This window comes from Phascolarctos cinereus, unplaced genomic scaffold, assembly GCF_003287225.1.
Source record: "Phascolarctos cinereus isolate Bilbo 61053 unplaced genomic scaffold, phaCin_HiC Scaffold_8;HRSCAF=390, whole genome shotgun sequence".
NCBI classification, from domain to species: Eukaryota; Metazoa; Chordata; class Mammalia; order Diprotodontia; family Phascolarctidae; genus Phascolarctos; species Phascolarctos cinereus.
Genome location: NW_027556291.1, coordinates 44,978,360 through 45,002,080, shown reverse-complemented (window position 1 = coordinate 45,002,080; position 23,721 = coordinate 44,978,360). Strand labels below are relative to the sequence as shown.

Below are 23,721 nucleotides of genomic sequence, written 5' to 3'. Positions count from 1 at the left end.
ACAGCCCAAATGAGGCAAGTAGTACAAATATTATTATGCCCATTTTACAGATGAATAAACTCAGATTTAGAGATGCAAAGTCCTTTACCCAAGCCACAGCAAGTGAACACCCTCCTCACAAACACCCCCCTCCCCCCACCAGGTGCAAGCAAAGCCTGGTGCCCAGGGTGAGTGGGACAGTGGAGAACAGACTTTGGTAAGAGACTTTCTTAGGACATAAGGACCTGGTGGAAGCGGGGTGGGGGGAGAAAACTCCAAGCACCATCACATGAATGGGGAAAGACAGAGATAACAGAATACACTCAGGCTGCAGCTGAGAAGGCCATAGGTGAGGGAGCCATGCAGGGTCAGGGCACAGCCTGGGAGAAACTCGCTTGTGAGAGGTAGGGGGGAAGAGACAGAGACTGGATCCTACCTTTGGTGAGTGGCCACAGTAAGTCTTCATCTTCCTAGCCATTAAGGCACAGAGTTCAGCCCTTTCAGATAGGATTGGATACAACCACGCTGGGGAAGGGGTGGCCCATTCCCCACAGAGTCCAGCCCATGCCTCCAGGACCCCCAAACTTCTGGAAGGTAGCCAAGCATTGGAGATGACCACAGGATGGGGGAGGCATGCCAGTACTAGCATCTTTCCATCCTAGGATGTGAGAATACATCTGCAGTGAGATGGTTGGTCATTGGTCTGTAGGACAGGGGCACAGTGGCAACAAGGCTATTGTAGGATGGTGGTTCAGGACTATGTGTGGCGCTGACAGAAGAATCAAGATGTGGCCTACAGGGGGAGAAAGCACCCTCACCCACATATTGGGCATCCTGAAATAAGCCTCAGGTCATTCCACCCTAGTTACAGCTGTGGGTGTCAGTATCATTTTACACATGAGGCAGAAAACACGTGGCCCAGGGTCTCAAGCTCCGAGCTTACAAGGACCAGGCCAAATTTGGGTTCTTATCCCCAAATCATTAGTCTTTGGTTTGCTTTCCTTCCACTCAGAGATCCTTCTGGGAAATCTCAGCATATAATTCATGTCTAAATCACCATAGACTTGGGCAAAAGGATTATCCATGCCTGTGCAAACCCTCCAGAGTAACAGTGCATACTAGGTATAGGACAGCCTTTAGTTTAGCCCACAGAAAATGCAAGAAGTGAATAAAGGACTCATAGTAGCCCACAATTGACAGAATTCTCTTCTCTCTCCAGTGAGTACCACTTTCCCCTCAGGGTCCCATACAGCAGTGGTATCAAACTTAAATAGAAAGGGGGTAGGGGAAGAGCTAAACCATACATAAGGATTCCTGCTGGCTGGGTACTGACTTAGAAAACCACAAATTCATGTTATCTATGTTATATTTTTAAATTAATTTTGTGAAATATTTCCTAATTATATTTTAATCTGGTTTGGGCCTGCACTTGGAAGTGTGGGTTGCATGCTCTGTGTACCCCACATATAGTACCCCAGACTCATCATGCCACCCTATGATTTGGATTCCCCTAGGAAGGGAAACAAACTTGGGGCTGCTAAAAAATAGAAAGCAGCAACCCCCAAAAGTCCAGTGAGTCCTATCTTCATCTCAAAACTATCTCCAGGTTTCTAGCTTTATGGAACTACCCTGTTGGCTTGAACTTCCCCTGGAAAGCAAACTACCTTGGGATTGTGAAAGAGACAGCCCCCTTCCCATCAGATCTGCTCTGTCCAATCAGCCCAACGTAGTAGCAGGGGGCAGAGTTCAGGTCTCTTGCTTCCCCATATTATGATTCAGCTCCTTGCCACATGGGCAATCTTCTCTCCAAAAGGCTAGCACTGCAGGAACATCCAATTTTTTTCTTTATAAGGTTAGTGATACATAAGGTTCTCTATAAGATTCTCTATGAGGTTTCTCTATAAGGCCCAAAGCTCTCCAGGGACTCACCGTTCTCCAGGAAATACCTCTTCTTCTGCTCTGGAGCCTGAAGTTCAAGACCTGCCACCACTCACCTATGTGAGTTCCCCCTCCAGGGCTGCCTTCTCCATGACAAGGACCAGCAATGCTCTTGGAGCTCCATGATTGAGAGACTGGTCTATATACCTCGTGGCCAAGGCAGGTAAGGGTGGGAGAGTTTCAAAAGAGCATTTACTCTTGCTAGGCTGCTTCCTGACAAGAAGGAAAGACCCCAGGCATAATGACATATGTTTTATTAGAGCATTGGGCAGGTGGGTGGTGCTACAGTGGATAGAGTGCTAGGCCTGGAGTGAGGAAGACTTGTCTTCCTGAGTTCAAATCTGACCTCAGGCACTTACTAGTTGTGTGACTGTAGGCAAGTCACTTCACACTGTGTACCTCAGTTTCCTCATCTGTAAAACAAGCTGGAGAAGGAAATGGCAAACCACTCCAATATCTTTGCTATTGAAACCCCAAATGGTCTAACAAAGAGTTGGACATGACCAACAATAACAACAAAATGAAAGCATTAAAAAGATGTATATCTCTTTTTGAAGTCTCAGGTTGTATCTATTACCAATTTCCCAAATTTTTGGAAAAAGGATGATTTGCCCACATTGGCCTTAGTAGTTAGGGCTGGAGAGCTTAGAGGCTGTCTAGTATAGCCTCTTCATTTTATAAAGGAAACTGAATTGCATAGAGGGAAGGTCACTAGCCCAAGGTCACACAAGATCACTCCAGATCCATGGCTCTTTCCATTACACCACACTGCCTCTTGGTTCCTTTTGATATGGTAAACTCAGAGGACATGTGAAATTTCATAGGAGCATACGATCTAGGGCTGGAAGGGACATTAGCCACCACCTAGTCCAACCCCTTTATTTCAGAGAGGTGGAAACTGAGGCTCTTCTGTGTGTTTGTGGGAATGAGGGTGGAGGAAGCTTTCCCAAGGTCGTAGTACGCAGACAGTAAATAGGATCTATATTCATTCAAACCCCTGCCTTCTGCCCCCATACCTGGTGTACTTTTCAATGCACCAAAAGCATCTTTCGGGAAAGAATGGAGAAAGCAGAGAGAATAACACAAAATGACTGAAAATTTTGGGGAAATTGCAATGAGTATGGTCGTGCCCTTTAGCAGCTGACAAATGCCCCAACTTTGCCAATAATCTGGGATTTAAATGTGAATAAGTAGCTCCTATTTTTCTTTCCACTGGAGACGACCCCATTTGGCTTTATGAAAGCAGGCATGCTTGTCATCTCCCACCTCATTTTCTTCTGAGTGTAGGAGGGGAAATATTATAATACAAACTGTTCTGGCTCATGATAATCTATTTTATAGTTGTATGCAAGAAAAAACGATCCCAGAAAACCTGGCAAAATCCCAGTCAAATCTCTCCACATCTGTTTCTGTCCCCTATTCTGACTCTCACTTTACGGTCCCTGTCTTGCATTCAAAAAGCTGTGTGTGTGTGTGTGTGTGTGTGTGTGTGTGTGTGTGTGTGTGTGTGTGTGTGTGTGTGTATGTGTGTGTGTGTGTGTATGTGTGTGTGTGTGTGTGTGTGAAAGAAAACAGTTATAGTAATAGGCAACACAGTCTTAGAGCCACTGGCTGGCCATCTTTGATTTCAAAGAAAGTGGATTTGGAAACAGAAGGCCTGGGTTCAAATCTTGTCTCTGCCATTTACAACCATGGATAACTTTGGGCAAGCCCCTTCTCTCTCTGGGCCTCAGTTTTACCATCTGTAAAGGGAGGAGAGGTTGCATCTTTAAGGTCCTTTCTTTGAGGTTTCTTATAGGGAGCTCAGTGGTAAAATGGAGAGAGTTCTGGGTCTCGAGTCAGGAAGACCTGAGTTCAAATCTAGCCACAGATACTTCCTAGCTATGTGACCCTGGGCAAGTCACTTCAGTTCTATCTGTCTCAGTTTCCTCATCAGTAAAATGGGGATAATAATAGCACCTACCTCCCAGGGTTGTTGTAAGGATCAAAAGAGATAATAATTGTAAAGTGCTTAGCACAGTGCCTGGCATACAGTAGGTACTGTATTAATGCATATTCCTTCCCTCCTCCCCTTCCAGTTCTTAATAGTATAACATGAGAAAAATAACTGTAGTTTTGTTTTGGTTCTTTCTGCCCCTTAATGACACAACCTGGGTGATAGAAATGCATGTTTCAGAACACAGGAGAGGGCTATGAGATTTCTCTTTAAACACACACACACATAGACACACAAACCATTAGAACATGTTGTAATATGTTCTGGGGAAGGAAGACACAGGTGGGAAGTATGTCTTGTACCGGGTTGAGAAATGTCAAAAATGGGGATAGAAGGAGGAAGCAATATAGACAGCCCCCTAGAGTAAATGACTTCACTCGAGGGATGTAGTAAGGGTTTTGTATTAATGGGGTCCCAGAACTGGGGGGAGGGGAAGCCCATACAAGATAATGAAAGAAAATGATTTAGAATCTAGGGTCCATGAACTTTTCAAAAAATATTTTGATAAATTTTGTCAATAGAATTGGTTTCCTTTGTAATTCTGTGTATTTTATTTTATTCACCTTTTAAGTGTGATTTTGAGGAGAAATCCATAGAATTTGCCACATTGCCAAAGGGCTCCGTGATGCAAAAACATTAAGCACCCTTGGCACACTGGGAGGACTACTAGACATGAAGGCAGGAGAACCGGGGCTTGATTCCTGGTTTGAGTCAGAGACCTTTCTGAGCTGGGACAAGTACTGGCTCTCTCTAGGCCTCAGTTTTCTCCTCCATAAAAGGGCTGAATTGGACTAGTTGATCTCTGAGGTCACTTTTTTTGGGGGGGGGTAGACAATGGGGTTAAGTGACTTGCCCAGGGTCACACAGCTAGTAAGTGTTATATGTCTGAGACCAGATTTGAACTCAGGTCCTCCTGACTCCAGGGCCGGTGCTCTATCCACTGCGCCACCTAGCTGCACCATGAGATCACTTTTAATACTAAATTCTATGACCTGACAGTGTGACCCAGCCTGAATGAGAGGCCAAAGTGAGAGTAGGAAGAGAGATGTTACCTCAATAGCTGCTAAGGTCCAAGTGCTAGCTATTATACTGGGCCTTAGTGTATAGGCATGTGTGTATGTGAGTGTGAGTGTGTGTGTATGTATGTATGTGTAAAATATATATACACATTAGATACACACATGTAAAATATATAATATGACAGAGGTTTAGCCCTAGTATGGCTAGGACTAGGTCACCTGTGATTTGATTGGTATAGGGAGGTCCCAAATGAGGAAACTCCCTCTATCAGTATAGGTCAGTGCCTTCTCTGCACTTCTAGTCTTAAGGGAGTTGCTGGGGCATACAGAAGCAATATAATGAATGCTTGTTGGATTGGATTAGATACATACTCAAAAAATGAGTTGAGTTAGGGATATGACTTTCCTAGAACTTTTGGTTTCTGTACTATTATTACCACTAATAGCTAGCATTTATATAGCACCTACTATGTACCAGGCACTATGCTAAGTGCTTTACAAATTATATCTCATTTGATCCTCACAAAAACCCTGGGAAGTAGGTGCTCTTATTATCCCCATTTTACAGATGATGAAACTGAGGCAGATAGCAGTGAAGTGACTTGGCCACAGTTACACAGCTAGGAAGTATCTGAGGTCACACTTGAATCCAGGTCTTCCAGATTCCAGATCCGGTGCTCTTTCCACTGAGCCACCTAACTGCGTATAATAACTCTCACTAGTCTCTGATAACAGTATCGCTATAGTCCAATAAGAAAAACCAGGAAAGTGATGTATGCTATTACATTATATTGTATTCTATATTACAGATATATGTGTGCTCTGTCACCTCACCCCCTGTCAGATGAGTGTAGCCAGAAGGAACTCTGTAGCCTTTGAAAAAAAAAAAAACAGTGACAGAGCCACAGTCAACTAAAAGGAAGTAATTTTGCTCAAGTACTTTTCTTAGGGGTCTTGGCAATAACTTCCTTTTCTTCCAGTGTGAGCTGATGACAGTCACTTCCCACTGAGTTGTAACTGCCTGGTTTTTTTTTTTTCCCTATCTGTAACTGTTACAGAAGGCTTTCATGTCTCATTTGGACCCATGTCTACCTGGTGCCCAAACAACTGTTCAGTTCAAATGAAACAATAATGGATATAGCTCACAGATCATACTTTGAAGTTTGCAAAACACTCTGTATGCTTCATCTGTGAGATGCTACTTATGATTGGATGTTTGACCTCATATTTTATGTCCTTCTTTGTGACTAAGAGGGTACACAGTAGGTCCCCAAAGAGGCAGTCTTTGTACCACACAATTCAAAGAACATTTATTAAGCACCTAGTATATGCCAGGCAAGAGAGACAGTGCAGTGGGCTAGCTTTGGGATCAGGAAGACCTGCCTCTGAGCCACGCTAGCCTGGTGGCACTGGCCAAGTCATGGGATTCACAGGAGCTAAGCTCTAGAGGTAGAAGGGACCTCATTTTCATTCCAGCTCCCTCATTTTACTGAGGTAGAAACTGCGGCCCAGGGAAGGCAAGCTGACCTTCTCAAAGTTCCATAGCTAATAAGTTGCAAAGCTGGCATTCAAACCCAAGGCCTCTGACCCCAAACCCATTATAACATGGAAGCCTTCTCAAGGTTAAGGTAAGTGGTTTGCTCAAGATCATACCATCAATAAGCTTCTGAAGTTCAAATGTCATTTAACCTCTCAGTGTCTCAAGTAACTGTCCTAAGACTATATCTGCAGACCAAATGGGGGCCAGCTGGGGTAGAAGGAATTACCTCTACCAATGTAAGCAAAGGTCTGGATCCAGGAAAAAAATATGCAAGGCATAGACTAGGAATCTAGTCTCCCTGAGAGCCTTTTTCATGATGACACACAAAGCCATTTGTTGAAAGCCATTCTTTGCACTGAGTATTTTTATCGTGAAGCTTAGGTTACCTGGAAACAAAAGGATTTGTAGCATAGTGGAAAGAAGGTTAGATTTGGAGTCACAGGAAGTCAGTTCAAATCTAGCTCTGTTTCTTATCCCAGGTTTGAATCCTGACTCTGCCTCGTGACCTTAGGCAAGGAATCTATCCTCTTTCATTCTCAGGTTCCTCTTGGGTGAAAGAAGGGGGCTAGATTAGAAGGCCTCTGAGGTTCCTTCCAACTCTGTCTACAATCTTATAATCCTCTTTGGGTCTCAGTTTCCTCATCTGTAAAGAGAGGGGGTCAAAGTAGATGACCTCTGAAGTCCCTTCCAGCATCCTGAACCTCAATTTCCTTCTTTGTAAAATGGGTCACACCACCTCCCTCATAGGGCCATGGTGAGAAAGAGCTTTTGCCAACCTCAGAGCCCCAGAGAGACGGGAACAGCTGTTACTATTGTTAGAGAAATGGGAGCTATTCTTACACCTGTCACTTGTGCAAGTGAGTGGAACTGGACTGAGCCTGGTGAGCCCTCTGAGCTCACCGGGAAGGCATTGACTGAAGGGTTGCTTTGAGACAACTCTTGAAAAATGAGTATGTTTATAAGCAAGGAAATGTTTGAGGCAGGAAACCACTTTCTCAGTGGCTATGTGGGAGCTCTGGGTGCTTCCGAAGCACCAGGAAGTAGAAAATGACAGAGGAAATTCTGCCCTGAGGAACCTCAACTATGTGAATGAAGAAACTACCCAAAAGGAGACATGTGCTCATGTAGGCCCTGAAGAACCCACGCTATATATAGGCCAACTCAGTAGGCCTGGGGATTTAGTGTTCCTTGACCTCATGATGTAGATAGGGCTTTTTTCAAGGCACTCTATCCCAGCAGCAGTATCTGAAGGCTTATTGGTTCAACAAACATTTACTGAGTAGCTATTCTGTGCGAGACCCCCAATAAGGCCATGCACTAAGAGAACGAGAGAAAGAAATGTAGGTTCTAGGATCCTAGTTCTAGGGCTGGAAAGGACCTCAGAAGCCATCTAGTCCAACCCCCTCATTTTACAGAGGAGGACACTGAGGCCCACAGAGAGGAAGTACGTTACCCAAGGGCGCACAGTAGGCTTCAGAGGCTGGACTAGAATCCAAGTCCTCTGAGCCACAGCACTGCATGGTCGCTGCCTGTAGGAAGCTTACGGGGTAGCGCGTGCACACAAGTCATTGTGAGGTGTGTGACCAGTGCTTGAAGTAAGACAAAGTGTTGCTCAGAGGACAGAAAAAACACTTCTTTCTGGGATTCTGCTTCCTCACATGTAAAACGAAGGAGTTGGAATGGACAGTTTTTGAGTCCCCTTGTAGTCCTTGATCTATGAGCCGATAATAAGTCTCTTCAAACCAATAACCTAGCATTCACCTATGATCGAGGAGGCATTTGAACTATGTTTTTGAAGATGAATAGGATTCCAATAAGCAAAGGAGGGTGGGGGGGGAAGGCATTCAGGCAGAGGGAACAGTTTTGATCATAGGCAGAAAATAGGTACTTCAAGAACACTGAGCAGCACCCCCCCTTCGGTGGTCACTAGCACTGGGGTATATGTAGAGGAACAATCAGAGATGAGGCTGAGAAAACAAACTGGGGCCAGGGCCTGGAGGCCTCCGAATTCTAGGCTAGGGCTGAGACTTGTTTCCATAGGTGATCCAGAGCCACTGAATATTTCCAAGCAGGGGAATGACAGGGCCAGGCCTGCCTATTAGGAAGATTAATTTGACAATTGTGTGCAGAATAGATTGGAGGTAAGAGAGGCTGGAGGCAGGAAAACCATTTAGAAGGGGTTTTTTTTAATTTTTCAATTAACAAAAATCGATCTTCTCTCCTTCCCACCCTTGGGGAAAAAAACCACCTTGTAACAAACACGTTTTAATAGGCCAAGTGAAAGGTAATGAGAGCATGAACCAGGGTAGGAGAATTTTAAATGGAAAAGTGAGGATTTTTAAATCTGCCTTTCCTGCTCTGCTATGGTTTTTTTCAAGGGTGAACAACCAGCACTGTATTCCTTTTTGAGTAATAGAGGAAAAATACCATACGATGTTAGGATAATGGTTTCTATTTTGTTTCCAATTGTCCTCCTACTAATCATAGGATTGCAGGTTTAGAGCTGGAAGGGACCTTAGGGCCAGCCAGTCTAACCTCCTCATTTGACAGAGAGGTAAACTGAGGCCCAGAGAAGTCAAGTGACTTGTCCAGGGTCACCTCCTTAGTAAGTGCCTTAGGTGGAATCTGGATCTAGGTCTTCTTAGATTCTAGCTCTAGAGCTCTTCGCATTTATATCACAGCTGCAGTTCTGGTCAACAGACATTTATGGAAATGCCTAGTAACTTATATTTGCCAGGTCCTAAGGATGCCATGATGAAAAACTCCCCAAACCTAGATACCCAGGGAAAGCTGCCCCCATAATCAGACTCCTTAGAGCTGCAGTTCTGCCATAGAAAGGTCTTGCCTAGTCAGCCCTCTTGTTCTCCCTCTGCAGTATGAGGATGAGGCAGCATGTGAACCCTTTTCTTCTGCAGGCTTGGCTCCAGGATGGCTCCAAAACAACCTTTAGGTGTTCAAAAGGCTGCCATCAGTCTGTTGGCAAGGTTTGGGGCAAAATCTGTTTGCAGCCTTCCTGCTCCCCAGATCTCTGAGTGTGCTAATGCTCTCTAATATATGAGTTCTTCCTCTTGGTTAGTAACGGATAGCTGAGAGCCCATTATCTTTTAAGTTTACTGCATACTTTTCCCTAAATGCATTCCCTTCCGCTGGCCCACGCTAAAAGCTCTTCTGTCACTTTTTTTCCCCTGCTACATTTTATTTATGAACCTGCATTGTTTCCCAAGCTACTTACATTTTATAGCTTTCAATAAATATTTATAAACCTGAGAAGACGTTAAAAATGTTTAATATTAAGACTGCGCAAGCCTTGAGAAATTGAAGCACTGGGTTCTCTTGCTAACTACATTACGGTGAGGTTTTGCTGGGCTAATGACCATGTCTGCTAGTAGTTCTGAAGGAGTGAGAAAGAGGCAGGGCATTGAGGATAGGCTCTGGGAGCAGGAAGACCTGAGTTCCTTGGCACATCCAGGCTATGGGCTTATGGCGAAGTCACTCAATCTCTCAATGACTTGCTGGTAACTGTTTAAGACTAGAAGTTACATTCTACTCGTAGTGGGGGGTTTCTACACTGGGAAAGCCCTACACTTTTGAAATCATACGAAAGGATCAAAAAATCCAAAAGTATTCAGAGCCACCAGCCAGTTATACTCAATTAACATGTGTCTGTGCTCAGCACTGTGTTAGCTTCCATTAGGAATGCCAAGAAGTATACAGATCTAGATTTAAAAAAAGAAGGGCCTGAAGAGGCCATCTAGTCCAATGCCTTCATTTCACAGATAAATAATGAGTCCAGAAAAAGGGAAGTGACTTGTCCAAGGTCACGGAAAGCCATAAGTCATAAGTAACAGGACTAGGATTTGAACCTAGGGACTCACTTCAGAGCAGATAGGTTGTGCTGCAGTGGATAGAGTGCTGGGCCTGGAATCAGGAAGATCTGAGTTCAAATCTGGCCTCAGACCCTTACTATCTGTGTGACCCTGGGCAAGTCACTTCACCCTGTTTGCCTCAGTTTCCTCATCTGTAAAATGAGCTGGAGAAGGAAATGGAAAACCACTCCAGGATCTCTGCCACCAAGAAAACCCCAAATGGGGTCATGAAGAGTCACATATGACTCAATAATATCAACATGTCTCACTCCAGACACAGTGTTTTTCCCCACTGTACTATTATGCTACTTTCTTTACTTTTACCTTACCATCCAGTTAGACTGATTCTTATCATATGTAGTAGATAGGTTACTAGGCCTGGGCTTTAGAAACCTGGGTTCAAGCTCCAGCTCTGCCACTTACTGTGTGACCTTGAGAAAATAACCTAATCTTTCTAAGCTTCAGATTCTTCATTTGTTGTTCTGTGCAATATGAATAGAGGGCTCTATTAAATATTTCCCCTCTAAAATATTAAACAATACAACAAAAACATGCTTGATGATTTTTCCAGGTCAAGTTCTTCTAGTTTGTTCTAAAATTTCCTTGACAACTCCTCCCCCTTTTCTCTTTGGGTTATTTGATGTCCTCAGGCCCTCTGGGCCAGTATTTATGGGCTGCTGTGGCTACATAAGTTTAGGAAACATTGTTGTAAGTAATGGGAAGCCATTATAAATTCTAAAGAGTGTGGTCTTTTAGAAAGCATATATTTTAGTCTGATTAATCTCAGATCAATGATGAATTAGAGGTGGGAGAGACCAGAGTCAGGGAGACCAGCTTGGAGACTATTCAAACTAATCTAAATTTGATGAGACTAGGGGCGGTTGAAGTAGAAACATTTACATCACAAAGAATAGTCTGTCAAAGTTAGAAGATGGTGTGAAGTCTAGCATCACAAAGTTAATTTAAAGGAAAACTATATCCTTTATTAAATACATATAGAAACCAAAGGGAGCTAGATTTTCTGTCAAAGGGCTTTGGTTAGAATCCTAGATATGACTCTACCTACGTGACCTTACCTTGGGCAGGGAGGGAGAATTGGTGTATGCCTTTTTGTTTGCAGATGATTGTGCACTCAATGCAGTCTCTGAGGCTGAGATGCAACAGAGTATGGATCGATTCTCTGCTGCTTGTGCTAATTTTGGCCTAACAATTAACACCAAGAAAAGAGAGGTTCTTCAGCAGCCAGTACCACACCATTCATATGTGGAACCATCAGTTACAGAAAATGGAGAAATTATGAATACTGTGGATAAGTTCACTTACCTTGGCAGTACACTTTCCAGAGATGTACACATAGATGATGAAGTTGATATACGAATTGCCAGAGCTAGCTCAGTGATTTTTTGAAGGCTCCAAAGGACGGTGTGGGAGAGAAGAGGTATTTGACTACCAAACTGAAGGTCTATTGAGCCGTAGTGGTGACCTCATTGTTGTATGCCTGTGAAACCTGGACAGTCTACCAGCACAGCGCCAGGAAACTGAATGGCTTCCATTTGAATTGTCTTGGGAAGATTCTGAAGATCACCTGGCAAGATAAGGTACCAGATATTGAGGTCCTTTCTCAAACTAAACTGCCAAGCATTCAAACTCTACTTCAGAGAGCACAACTCCAATGGGCTAGCCAGGTTGTTCGAATGCAAAACATACGCATGCCAAAAAAGACTCTTTTATGAAGAACTCACACAGGGCCAGTGTTCACATGGTGGTCAGAAGAAGTGATACAAGGACACTCTCAAGGCCTCTCTTAAGAACTTTGGAACTGATTGTGTGACATGGGAAACATTGCCACAGGACTGCTCAGCATGGCGTGCCCACACCCGAGAAGGTGCTGTGCTCTGTGAGCAAAGCAGAATTGAAGCAGCTCAAATGAAACATGAGATGCACAAATTTAGACACATCTCTACTCCAAATGTTCATATGGCCGGTTTGTGCCTGACCTGTGATGCAGCCTTCTGAGCAGCCACAGTCAGACACACTGTACCTTGACCCCAACATAGTAATGTCATTTTGGTCCTCTTCAAGAATGAAAGATAACAACCACCCACCTTGGGCAAGTTACCTGACATCTCTGGACCAGAGTTTCCTCCTCTGTCCAATAAGTAAGTTGGACTATATGACTCATAAATAAGGTCTCTTTCAGCTCTAAATCTGTGATCAGGTGATCTATTAGGAACTTCGATGAGACCCAACAATCTAAACTCCCTCTTCTTCCTGGTAACCCTTCCATATCTTAGCAGACAGCCTTTATGAATTGCTGTGGCCAAAAACATCATCAAGTGTAGTCAACCTTTTCTTTGATGAACCTTTAGTTAGGCTGAGCCTTCACACTTAAACTACAGGCCCTTTACTGGATTTGGCTTTAAGTTTCAGGCTTGTTAGTACCTTGTTCTGCTGGAATAGTTTTTCAGAGCACAGGGCCAGCTGTGAAAGAAAATTTTATCCGATTGATCTTAAAAAATGCCTGTTTTCCCTCAAGTGTGGAATTGAGGTGGTAGGAGTAAGGTCTGAGGAAAGGAGCTAAGCTTATGCGTGTTGCCTATGACTCTGTGCTCCCAATAATCTTACCCATGGATGGTGAGGTCCTCTAGACACTACTGTTTGCTGGGGAAATTGTGCTGATTGCATCAAAATTGCCCAGCATTAGAAGCCTTTTTCAATGAGATCCATGGTCACTCAAAAGAGCTCAGCCTAACAGTTTGGAGAATATAAACCAAATGGATGAAAAATGCTTATTGTCCAGAGAACACGCAGTTGGATGGCCTGTACATTAAGTGAGTCCATTAACACATATATCCTGTACCCTTAATGGGGGCTGCTGATGGACAATAACTTGAGCCCAAGAGGAAAAGAGGGGGCTGAATTGCATTTGGGAATTTTGTTTAGTGCTTTTGAAGACTCTAAGGTGCTATATGGTTTTAAAAAAATTATTTTTAAAGACTCATTTAGCATACACTAGAAAAGATGATGGTCTACTCTAGACCAAAGAAGTGTCATGAGGGATATTACTGAGTCAAAGTATGACCAGCAAATGTGTGAGCAATGTGGTGGGAGCCAAGGCGGTCTCACATGCTTCACTGGTATAGCCACATGGCACAGAGAAAGCAAGAAAGGGCCCACAGCTTTGGCAGGTGGGGTGGAATCCCTGTGGTTAACCTATGGGAGGGCATAGAATAGAGCAACATAAGGTGGGCAAGGATGAATCAGCTGTGATCAGCACTGTTGGAGAGAATACCCCATATCTTGGCCTACTGAAGGAGTGACCTTGGACAAGTCACTTGTTCCCCGAAGGCCTCGGTTTCACCCTACTCTAAAATGAGGGGGAACTGAGCTAGATAAGGCCCCTTTCCCATGTGATCTTAGCAGCCAACCTCATGGCACTTCTTCACCCAAAAGCCCGGACAGGGGGCAAAGGAAGGTCACAGTGGGGAGAGTTCCTCCACTGCGGTCGGGCCTTACCAGCTGGCCTGGAAGTGGGGGAGGCTGAGTTCGCTAAGTCCGGAGTTCAAGTCTGCCCTCGAGGCTCCGGCGGGTTAGGCGGCGGCAGCATCGACTCCCCCTTAAGATACTGCCCCTAGAGGTGACGCCGCAGCACCTTGTCCCCTGCCCTCCAAGGCTCCTGACCCCTCCGCCTGAGTCTCCCCCCTCCCCGAGGTCCAATTTGCTGGGGGCCGCCCTGAAGAGCCTAGGGGCATCCAGTCCCGTCTCGTCCAGTCTTTTCCCGTCCCGTCTCGCCTCCGCTCCGTTCCGTTCCGTTCCGTTCGTTCCGTCCCGGAGGGCCAGGGCGAGAGCCAGGGCCAGGGCCAGGGGCTGGGCTCGCCGCTGGCCCGCCCTTCGCCCGCCCCTCGGGCCGGCCAGCCGCCGTTGGCGCCGCCTCCCAGCCTGCCAAAAGCAGCGAGGCGCCGGCGGACGGCATCATTTGAGCCCGCGCTGCCGCACCGCGCCGCACACGCAGCGCCTCGCGCCAGGCGGCCCAAAGGCGAGCTCAGCCGAGGCAGCACAGAGCGCAGCGCAGCCGGACGGCGGCGGCGGCGGCGTCGTCAGTATCAGCGGCCGCGGCTGTAGCCGTAGCCGCAGCGGCGGCGACAGCGGCAGCGGCGGCGGCTGCGCAGGGAGCTCGCCCGCTCCCCTGCTCGCGCGCAGTCCCCGGGGCACGCGGACTCGGCCGCTGAGTAGGCTGAGGCGCCCGCAGCCGCGCAGCGCCCCTCACCTGCGCAGCCCTCCCCTCTTCTCTGTCCCGGGCCAGCCACCGGCGACACGCCGCGCTCATCCGCCCCCCCAGGCCGCGGTGCCGGCGCCGGCGCCGCAGCCGCCAGGGCAGGCCCGCGAGGGAAGCCGGCCCGAGAGGAGCGCGCCGCAGCCGCAGCCGCCGCCGCCCCCGCCATGGCGCACTCGCCGGTGGCCGTGCAAGTGCCCGGGATGCAGGTGAGGAGGCCCAGGCCGCCGGGGCGGCCCAGGGGACCGGGGGGGATCTCGGGGGCTCCCCGCGGGGAGGTAGGGGCGGAGGTGGGAGGACAGCACGAGCGAGGGGGCGTACGACGGCAGGGGATGGGATGCAGTGGAATGGGGCCTCAGTTACGGGCACCTGCGCCCACCTTGGGGCGAAGGAAAGGTTGGAGGCTGCGGCAGCCCCTTGGTGGGGGCTTGGGCCCGGGAGTCGGGGCGGGCCGGGCCGGGCCAGGCCAGGCCAGGGGTGGCGGAGGAGACGCTGAACTAACTGGGCTCTTCCTGTGGGTAGAATGAGGTGACTCTCTCTTTTTCCTTTCATTTTGGAGCTGCTGCTTCAACAGTGAAGTCTCATCCCCCTCGTCACCTGGAAATCCGAGCTCCAGCCCGATTCCGAGGAGCCCTTCTCCGCCCCCCACCCCCACTTCCCCACCCCCCACCCCCTACTCTCACGGTTTCTTAAGGGAAAGAGAAGTTTGTGCCCTGGGTGGTAGAGGACGTGTATGCGGGACGAATATGTATTTCTACTTTATCATTCATCAAGCGCCCTCCCCTCCCCCTCCTTGACAAAAATGGAAAAAGCCAAACAAACAAAAACCCACCAACACCTTCACTTTCGTATAAAAGCAAAGTTGTTAAGCCTTTGGAAAGCAATTGAAGAAGACCAGGCATTTAGGACACTACATTGCGGGCTAGTTACTAAAAGCTATCCAAATCTGAACTGGTTTCTCCAAAAAAGCATACACTTCTTCCCTAAAAGCTCCCCCTCCTTCCCCCCCCCAATTGCTTCCAAAACTCTTTTGTGAATGGGTCAGAGGCCAAGAACTTGAAAGCCTCAGTCCCTTCTCTTGTAATAATAAGAAAACTTTTTGAAGTTCAGAAAAATGTGTTAGAGTAGTAGGCAGCCCACATTTCCAGTAACATTCCTGACCATAGATTTGCAGCCACCTGTAAAGTTTCCTTTAAAGTTTTATTGAGGCTTGAATGTCATTTTGTTTAGTAGTTAGTCCTCTTTTATGCAAGTTCACAGAGATTTTTTAAGTCCTTCAAAAGGAAAAGTCATTTCTGTTTTTTATTTATCTAACCCAGGTTTTAGCAGGATTTCCTAAATGACTAGGCCTTTTAGATAGCTTCAGGGAGAGTTCAGTGCCTAGTCTCAAGTTTTTACTTATTATTTTTTAGAAAATAACAGATTGAGCTTTCCTAAATTTAATCGTCTCCCATCTTGTAAATTGCTCAGTCATTTCTTAACAACAAAAAAAAGATTTCTACTTTAGTCTGGTTTATATAAAGTAAGGGAACCTTTTAACAGTTCCCTTTTTATGCCTGTGATTATTGTCATTATTCATAAAGTTTGGGAGACTCAGAAGTTCAGTAAGTGCTGAGGTGCTCTGGCAAAATGGTTTCCAAATGGCTTTAAACTTGTCCTGTAAATTAGTTAGCCACTCATTTTCAGTGTTTGTCCTCTTAGCTGCTTTTCCAATACATATGTGATTCAGATTAATATTCCTTTTTTCTCAATTACAGGTTGTGCCACTCTATTTCTCCCCACAGAGATTGTAACCTCATGACTCTTAAATTGATTTTTACCCCCAAATTAGTACGAGGAACAGAAAAAGGATCACTTATCTGCCTCTTTTTCCTTAATGAAATTTTAAGTTCTCCTCTCTTTCCATTCCCCGCTCCCAACATAGTTCTTAAGCTCTTGCTTTCCACAGTTAAGTTTGTACACTGCCCTAAAAATAAATATCTGACTGCATGAGCCTAACTCTTAAGTCCAGGCTACTTTGAATATTCATTGTGTGTTGTTGTAGATGCAATAGTCACTTAGCAGGCAGGTTATTATATTGTAAAATACTTAGGCAGATGTAACGAAACTTCAAAGTTAATCATGTGTTTTAGAAACTGCATTTTAAAAAATCAAGATAATTGCTCTTATAACTTTCTCCTTTAAAAGTTTTTTTTTAAAGCAGTTTAAGGAAATTGGGAACAAAAATCTTTTCAGAAAGTGCGTGTTCCTGGTTCACTTACTCCCCTGGCCCCAAGCTGGACATTGAAATAGAGCTACCTGTTCTATTTGTTAAGTTTGACTGACATTTCTGACTTTCAGACAAAGGAATTTGTGTCACTGGTTTAAAACAACAAAAGGAAAAAAAACAACTTTGAAGAAGACACAGGAATTGTTCCAATTCTGACACTTCAGTTAGCAAATCTCATCAATACTTAGGTTAACAGGTTAAACTTTTCTTTTTCTGATGTCATATAGAATACCAAGATAGTACTTTATCTTTTGTACAGTCTGTATAGGTCCTCTTAAATTTTAATTTTTTCTTGGTCTTAGAAGCATTTTTCCCCTATGTTAAGAATCTAAAAGTATAGCATCACTTTTATTATTAAAACGATGTCTGTTTTTATTCCAATATTGTTCATTTAACCTGTACCTGCTAATCAGTACTTACAGATCCATTCTGTAACAACTTCCTCTGGTTCTTGAGGCAACATGGCATAACGATTATGGTTCTGAGAATTGAGAAAACTTTGATTTGAAAGCTGCCTTGAGATATTAGCTGTATGATCCTGGACAAGTCACTTTAATCTCATTGAGTCTCAGTTTTCGCTTTTGTTAAATGGTGGTAGCAATTAGATAATTATAATACCTGCCCTATGGGGTTGAAGTGAGGTTTCACAGGGGGAATGTACATAAATCGTGTTGCAAACCTTAAAGCTCTATGTAAATGTATGCAGTAGAAAAGGAGCCGAAATCATGGCCCCTCAAGGAGCTTACATTCAAATGGAAGAGGCAGCTTGACAGTATCTAGGCACATACACAGTAAATGGAAAGACATCTCAGAGGGAAGGCACTGACTGTTGGTGGGACTGAGAAAGGTCTCCTGCGGCAGGAGGCTTGGAGTTCAGGCAGCGGTGACAGTGGAGAGCATTTCTGAGAACAGCCAGTGCGAAGGCACAGAGATGGGAGATGGGAAGAGAAATAGGCCAGTGTAGCAATGTCGATCGTAACATGTATGGAGGGGAGTAGTAGAAAAAGCCGGAACAGTGGGCAGACTGAGAATGGAATATTTGCTCCTGGTAGTGGTAGGGATCCACGGGAGTTTATTGAGTAGAGAGGTGACGTTGTTGGAGCTTCACTTTAGGAAAATCATCATAGCAAGGAAACAATAAGACAGGTAACAGGTTAGATATGTGGGCCAAAGGAGGAGTCAAGGATGACATCATTATTATCCCCATTTTACAAATTAGGAAACTGAGGCTGGCTCAAGTGACTTGTCTAGGATCATGTAGTAGTGTTTAAGGCATGTTTTGAATTGGGGTCTTCCTGACTCCAGGTCCAGTGCTCTGTCCGCTGAGCCACCTACTTGCCCTTGGTAACTTCGGAAAGAGCAGTTTCAGTTGAAGGATGAAGTTGGAAACTACATTGCAGAGGGTTTAGAAAAGTATGAGAAGAAAGGATGTGGAGGTACCTAGTATAGACAGCTTTCCTGCTGTTTATTCTCTGTCCTATCTTACTGAGTGTCCTTGTAGGTCTCTCTGCAAAGTTCTGTCCTTGGATGCTGATATTTGGTTTTTATCTCTCTGCTGATGACTAACAAATGTGTGTTATGTATATTTATATGTATGTATTTATATATGTTTATATACATATACCTATTTATATAAGTATGTAAATTTGATGACTAGTCCTTCACTCCATCCCTGAATTTGCAGCTGCCTGCTCTTTCTACACGGATGACCTCCAATTCAACATGTCCCAAACTAAGCTCTTGATCTTCCCTCCTTTCCCTCTGCCCAGCTTCCCTAGTTAGTTCTGTTAATGATACCACTATCATCCTGTTCCCTAGAGCTGGAAACCTTCAGGTTATCTTTGCTATTTCCCTTTCCATATCACTACCTCCAAGGCCCACCTCAGGTGTCACCTCTTCCATGAAGCCTTCCGTGATCCCTTCAGCAGAAAGTAATCTCTCCTTCCATTCATGATGCTACTACCTTAATTAAATCTGTCATTGCCTCTATCCTGGATTATTGTAATAGCATTCTAAGTGTCCTCCTTGCCTCCAGTCCATTCTCTAATCTGTCCTTCATCACAATACTCCTGATGCACAGATCTGATATTGCCTTGCCCAGAAATCTTCAGTGGAGCCCCATGCCTATGGGGAAAAAAATGTAGATTTCTTAGGCTGGAAATTAAAAACCTGTACAGTCAAGCTTCAACCTCCCATTACAGTCTTATTCCACATTACAATCCCCCTAAACTGGAATACTAACCGTGCCCTGATGTTGTTTTCTTCTCTCCTATCTCTGTGCATTCGTGCAGGCAGGAGCTTTGGCCTCGTCTTCCTGGAACACAGTAAGCACTTAATGATTTTTTTATTCATTCATTTCATTCGTTCACATTTCTGTTTGTTGAAATCCTTCTCTTCCTTCTAAACCCAGTTCAGGCACTACCTCCACAAAGCCTTCCCTGAGCATGGACTTGAAAGTGATTGCTCTCCCTCATTGATTCTCTTATAGCACTTTATCTGATCTCTCTTTGTCCTTATCCCAGTCTATTTTGTCATGCACCATTGTTATTTGTAAGTATAAACACCCCCCCCCAACCTCCCATTATGTTATACTCTCCTGGAGGGAAGAGACTGATTTTTCATCTTTGTATCTGTTCCTGCCTAGTGTGGTGCTTTGCATGTTGTAAGGGGCTTATTTAATAAATAGATGTAGATGTACTTAAGTCTGGTGGTGAGTTTTTTTTTTTCTCTTAGCAGCTTTATTTGTTTTAATGAAGACAAATATGCAGATCTTGTTTGTTTTCAAAAGTGAATCTTTCTTAGGATGCAGAGTTGTAATGTTGGATCCATTTCAAGCAGCAATGTTTATTCTTTGCTCTATTTGATACAATATATTCAATAAGAAGAGACGCCTTTATACTCTTGGTTGTTAAAAGTGGTTCAGTTTTACAATGGTTATTTTGGAGTGTAGAGTCAAATCTTGTATAAGGATAATATTAGCTAGCATTTATATAACATTTTAAGGGTTTGCAAATCATTTTGCCTATGTTAACTCATGTGAGTCTCACAACGACCCTAGGAGATGGGTGCTATTATTATCACCATTTTACAGTTGAGGAAACTAAGGCAGACATACCCAGGGGCACACAGCTAGTAAGTATCTGAAGCAGAATTTGACCTCAGGCCCAGCACTCTGTCCACTGTGCCACGTAACTGTCCTATTTCACATTCTTATGGTGCTTTAAAATTTATAAAGTTCCCTTTGACCCAGCAATAGCACTTCTAGGGCTATATCCCAGAGAGATCATACAAATGGGAAAAGGACCCACATGTACAAAAATATTTATAGCAGCTCTTTCTGTGGTGGCAAAGAATTGGAAATTGAGGGGATGCCCATCAATTGGGGAATGGCTGAGCAAGTTGTGGTATATGAATGTAATGGAATACTACTGTGCTATAAGACATGATGAGCAGGCAGACTTCAGAAAAACCTGGAAAGACTTAGATGGACTGATGCTGAGTGAAGTGAGCAGAACCAGGAGAACTTTGTACACAGTAACAGCCATGCTATGCAATGACTAACTTTGATAGACTTAGGCCTTCTTAGCAACGCAAGGATCTGCAAAAGTCTCATGATGGAAAATGCTATCCACATCCAAAGAAAGAACTATCGAGTTTGAATGCAGATCAAAGCATACTATTTGCTAAAAAAAAAAATTCAAAGTGCTTTATAATTTCCTTTTACTTGATCTTCACAACAACCATGTGAGGTAACAACTGTCTATCACCCAGGCTCCCCAACCCTGTGTCATCATCCCATATACCTAGTCTGTTGCCGAGTCTTATTGTTTCTGTCTTCATGACATCTTTGGTGTATGTCTCCTTCTTCAACCTCACACAGTGCCCACCTAGCTTAGGTTCTTATGTCCTCTCACCTGGACTAGTAGTAAGTCTTCCTGCCTCAAGACTCTCCCCATTCTAATCTGCCCATGCCACCTCTCTACTTAGTAAACTCCGGAGGATTCCTGTCACCTCCAGGATCAGATATCCCATTCTGTTTGACACTTGCAACCCTTCCAAACCTTTCCAGCCTCTTCCCCCATCCCCAACTCAGCTTAGCTATGTATGTATAGTGCTTTGCACAGTCCCTGTACACTTACATAGTAAGTGCTTAATAAATGTTTATTCCCCTAGATATTGACGTGCGGCTTTTCCCATTAGAAAGTGAGCTCCTTGAGGGCCGGGACCACATTTTTTGCTACTTTAGTGTCCTCGGGTGCTTAGCACTGTGCATACTACATAGTAAGTAAGCTCTTAATCATTGCTGTTGATTGACTAACTGAAGTGTCTTGTCTCACCAGCTAGAGTCCTCAAAGATAGAAACTGTCTTGCCCTTTCATTTTTTCTGTATTCAGCCCTTATCTCAAGTATCTGCAGTTTCATCATTGTGATAATACCTGCCATTGAGGTATATTGCAGCCTCTCTATTACTTAATCATTTTTTGTCTCCTCCACCCTTTTGGCAGTCTGGTGAATCATATGGACCCTTCCTCAGAGTAATGGTGTTGCCTACATTCATAATTGAAAGAAATGCAAAATTTCAGTTGGAGCAAGGGGTTTTTTTGTTTGTTTTTTAATTTTTTTTTTTTGGTGAGGCAGTCACAGTTAAGTGACTTGCCCAAGGTCACACAACTAAGCAAGGGGTTTTTTTAACCAACATCCATGAACTTGTCTTTAAAAATATTTTGATAAGTATACTTTAATATAAGTAATTTCCTATATGATATTATGTTTTTTATGTCATGCATTTGAAAAGGCTTTGCTAGACCACCACAGGGTTTCACAGCACAAAAAAAGGTTATTGGTAAGCAGTAACCTGAGTTACAAGTTAATGAACATAAAAATGCAATTTTCCTCCATCAGTGTTAATGGACCTCCCCCCCAAATGAATGAGAGTGTGTTCTAGAATTTGTGGTTGGAAAATTGGCTACCCTACAGCCAACCTGATGATGATCCTTTCTGGATTTAGCTAGCCTAGTCATCGGACAAGTAATAAATATGTTAGGTGGACTAGACTTAGCTGGACTTTTCCAAAATCAGATATTAATCTAATTTTTGGGAGGCGGAGCCAAGATGGCGGAGTGAAAGCAGTGACTTGCTTGAGCTCTCCCCCAGACCCCTCCAAATACTCATAAAAAATGGCTCTAAACAAATTCTGAAGCAGCAGAACCTACAAAAAGACAGAGTGAAACAAATTTCCAGCCCAAGACAACCTGAATGATTGATCAGAAAGGTGTATCACGCCGGGCTGGGAGCGCAGCATGGCCGGGGCGCCGCAAACCTGGAGCAGGCCTCAGAGGACTGAATCTCGAACAACTGTGGAGGTTTCCAGACTCCTCAATCCACAATGCCAAAGACAATTTAGAAGGTCAGTGGGAAAAGTTTGTTTCTGTTGGTGCTGAGAAAGAAAGGCGGGGTTTCAGCTCCATTCCCCAAGAGCGTGTCGCTGGGGGGGCAGCTGCTTCCCAAGCTTCCAGCCCCACAGACTGAGGGGGAATCCAGTGGCTGATCAGAGAGGGATGACAGGAATCTCTTGCTTTGCCCGTGTTTGGATCTGGGTCACAGTTCTGGGCAGCGGTGCTGGGGTGAGGAGGAGCACTGGCTTGGTGGAGCTTGTAGTGGCTGTGGAGAGGAACCCCTCCTCACAGTTACAGGACAGAAAGGAGTACTTGTGGTCACAGGCCAGGAAAGGAGTAAACACCTCGACCCTTATCATACCACCTTGGAAGAACTGAAAATTTACAGGTCCCTACAAGTATCTCTGAGAACAGCTGTACAAACCCCTGAAGCTTGGGACAGTACATTCTCCACATTGGAAGCAGACTCTTACCTTAACAAAGAGTTTAAAACTCAAGTAATTGGCTGGGATCATGAGCAAGCAGCACAAAAAGAGTCAGACTATATTATCTTACTTTGGTGAAAAGAAGATCAAAATATACAACCAGAAGAAGACAACAAAGTCAAAGCTCCTACATCCAAAGCCTCCAAGAAAAATATGAATCAGTCCCAGGCCTTGGAAGAGCTCAAAAGGGATTTTGAGAAGCAAGTAAGGGAAGTAGAGGAAAAACTGGGAAGAGAAATGAGAGTGATGCAAGAAAATCATGAAAAACAAGTCAACAGCTTGCTAAAGGAGACCCAAAAAATACTGAAGAAAATAACACCTTAAAAAATAGCCTAACCCAAATGGCAAAAGAGGTCCAAAAAGCCAATGAGGAGAAAAATGCCCTAAAAAGAAAAATTGGCCAAATGGAAAAGGAAGTCCAAAAGATTACTGAAGAAAATACTTCCTTAAAAATTAGAATAGAGCAATTGGAAGAGTGACTTTATGAGAAATCAAGACACTGTAAAACAAATCCAAAAGAATGAAAAATTAGAAAACAATGTGAAATATCTCATTGGAAAAACAACTGACCTGGAAAATAGATCCAGGAGAGAGAATTTAAAAATTATTGGACTATCTGAAAGCCATGATCAAAAAAAGAGCCTAGACATCATCTTTCAAGAAATTATCAAGGAAAACTGCCCTGATATTTAGAACCAGAGGGCAAAATAGAAATTGAAAGAATCCACAGATCTCCTCCTGAAAGAGATCCCCAAAGGAAAACTCCTAGGAATATTATAGCCAAATTCCAGAGTTCCCAGGTCAAGGAGAAAATATTACAAGCTGCCAGAAGGAAACAATTCAAGTACTGTGGAAACACAATCAGGATAACACAAGATTTAGCAGCTTCTACATTAAAGGACCACAGGGCATGGAATATAATATTCCAGAGGGCAAAGGAGATAGGATTACAACCAAGAA

The 23,721-nt window shown here is 44.3% G+C and overlaps 1 protein-coding gene and 1 long non-coding RNA gene across 3 annotated transcripts in view; one reads left to right on the top strand and one right to left on the bottom strand.

Moving 5' to 3' along the window:
• Window positions 1-271: 271 nt before the first annotated feature.
• Window positions 272-14,192, bottom strand: LOC144455008 (uncharacterized). The gene is made up of 3 exons (XR_013483641.1): window positions 13,855-14,192; window positions 11,662-11,923; window positions 272-637 (listed from the first exon to the last, which is right to left on the bottom strand). It is a non-coding gene; the product is annotated as an uncharacterized LOC144455008 (long non-coding RNA).
• A 507-nt stretch (window positions 14,193-14,699) lies between these two features.
• Window positions 14,700-23,721, top strand: part of STK26 (serine/threonine kinase 26) — a 58,445-nt gene continuing 49,423 nt past the window's right edge. Inside the window, exons 1-2 of one of the 2 annotated variants that reach the window (XM_020969817.2) lie at window positions 14,700-14,820; window positions 19,172-19,204. In XM_020969817.2, the coding sequence (XP_020825476.1) occupies window positions 14,779-14,820; window positions 19,172-19,204 (75 nt within the window). In that variant the 5' untranslated portion in view covers window positions 14,700-14,778. The remainder of the gene's footprint in view (window positions 14,821-19,171; window positions 19,205-23,721) is intronic. The other variant, XM_020969818.2, reaches the window with a different exon arrangement.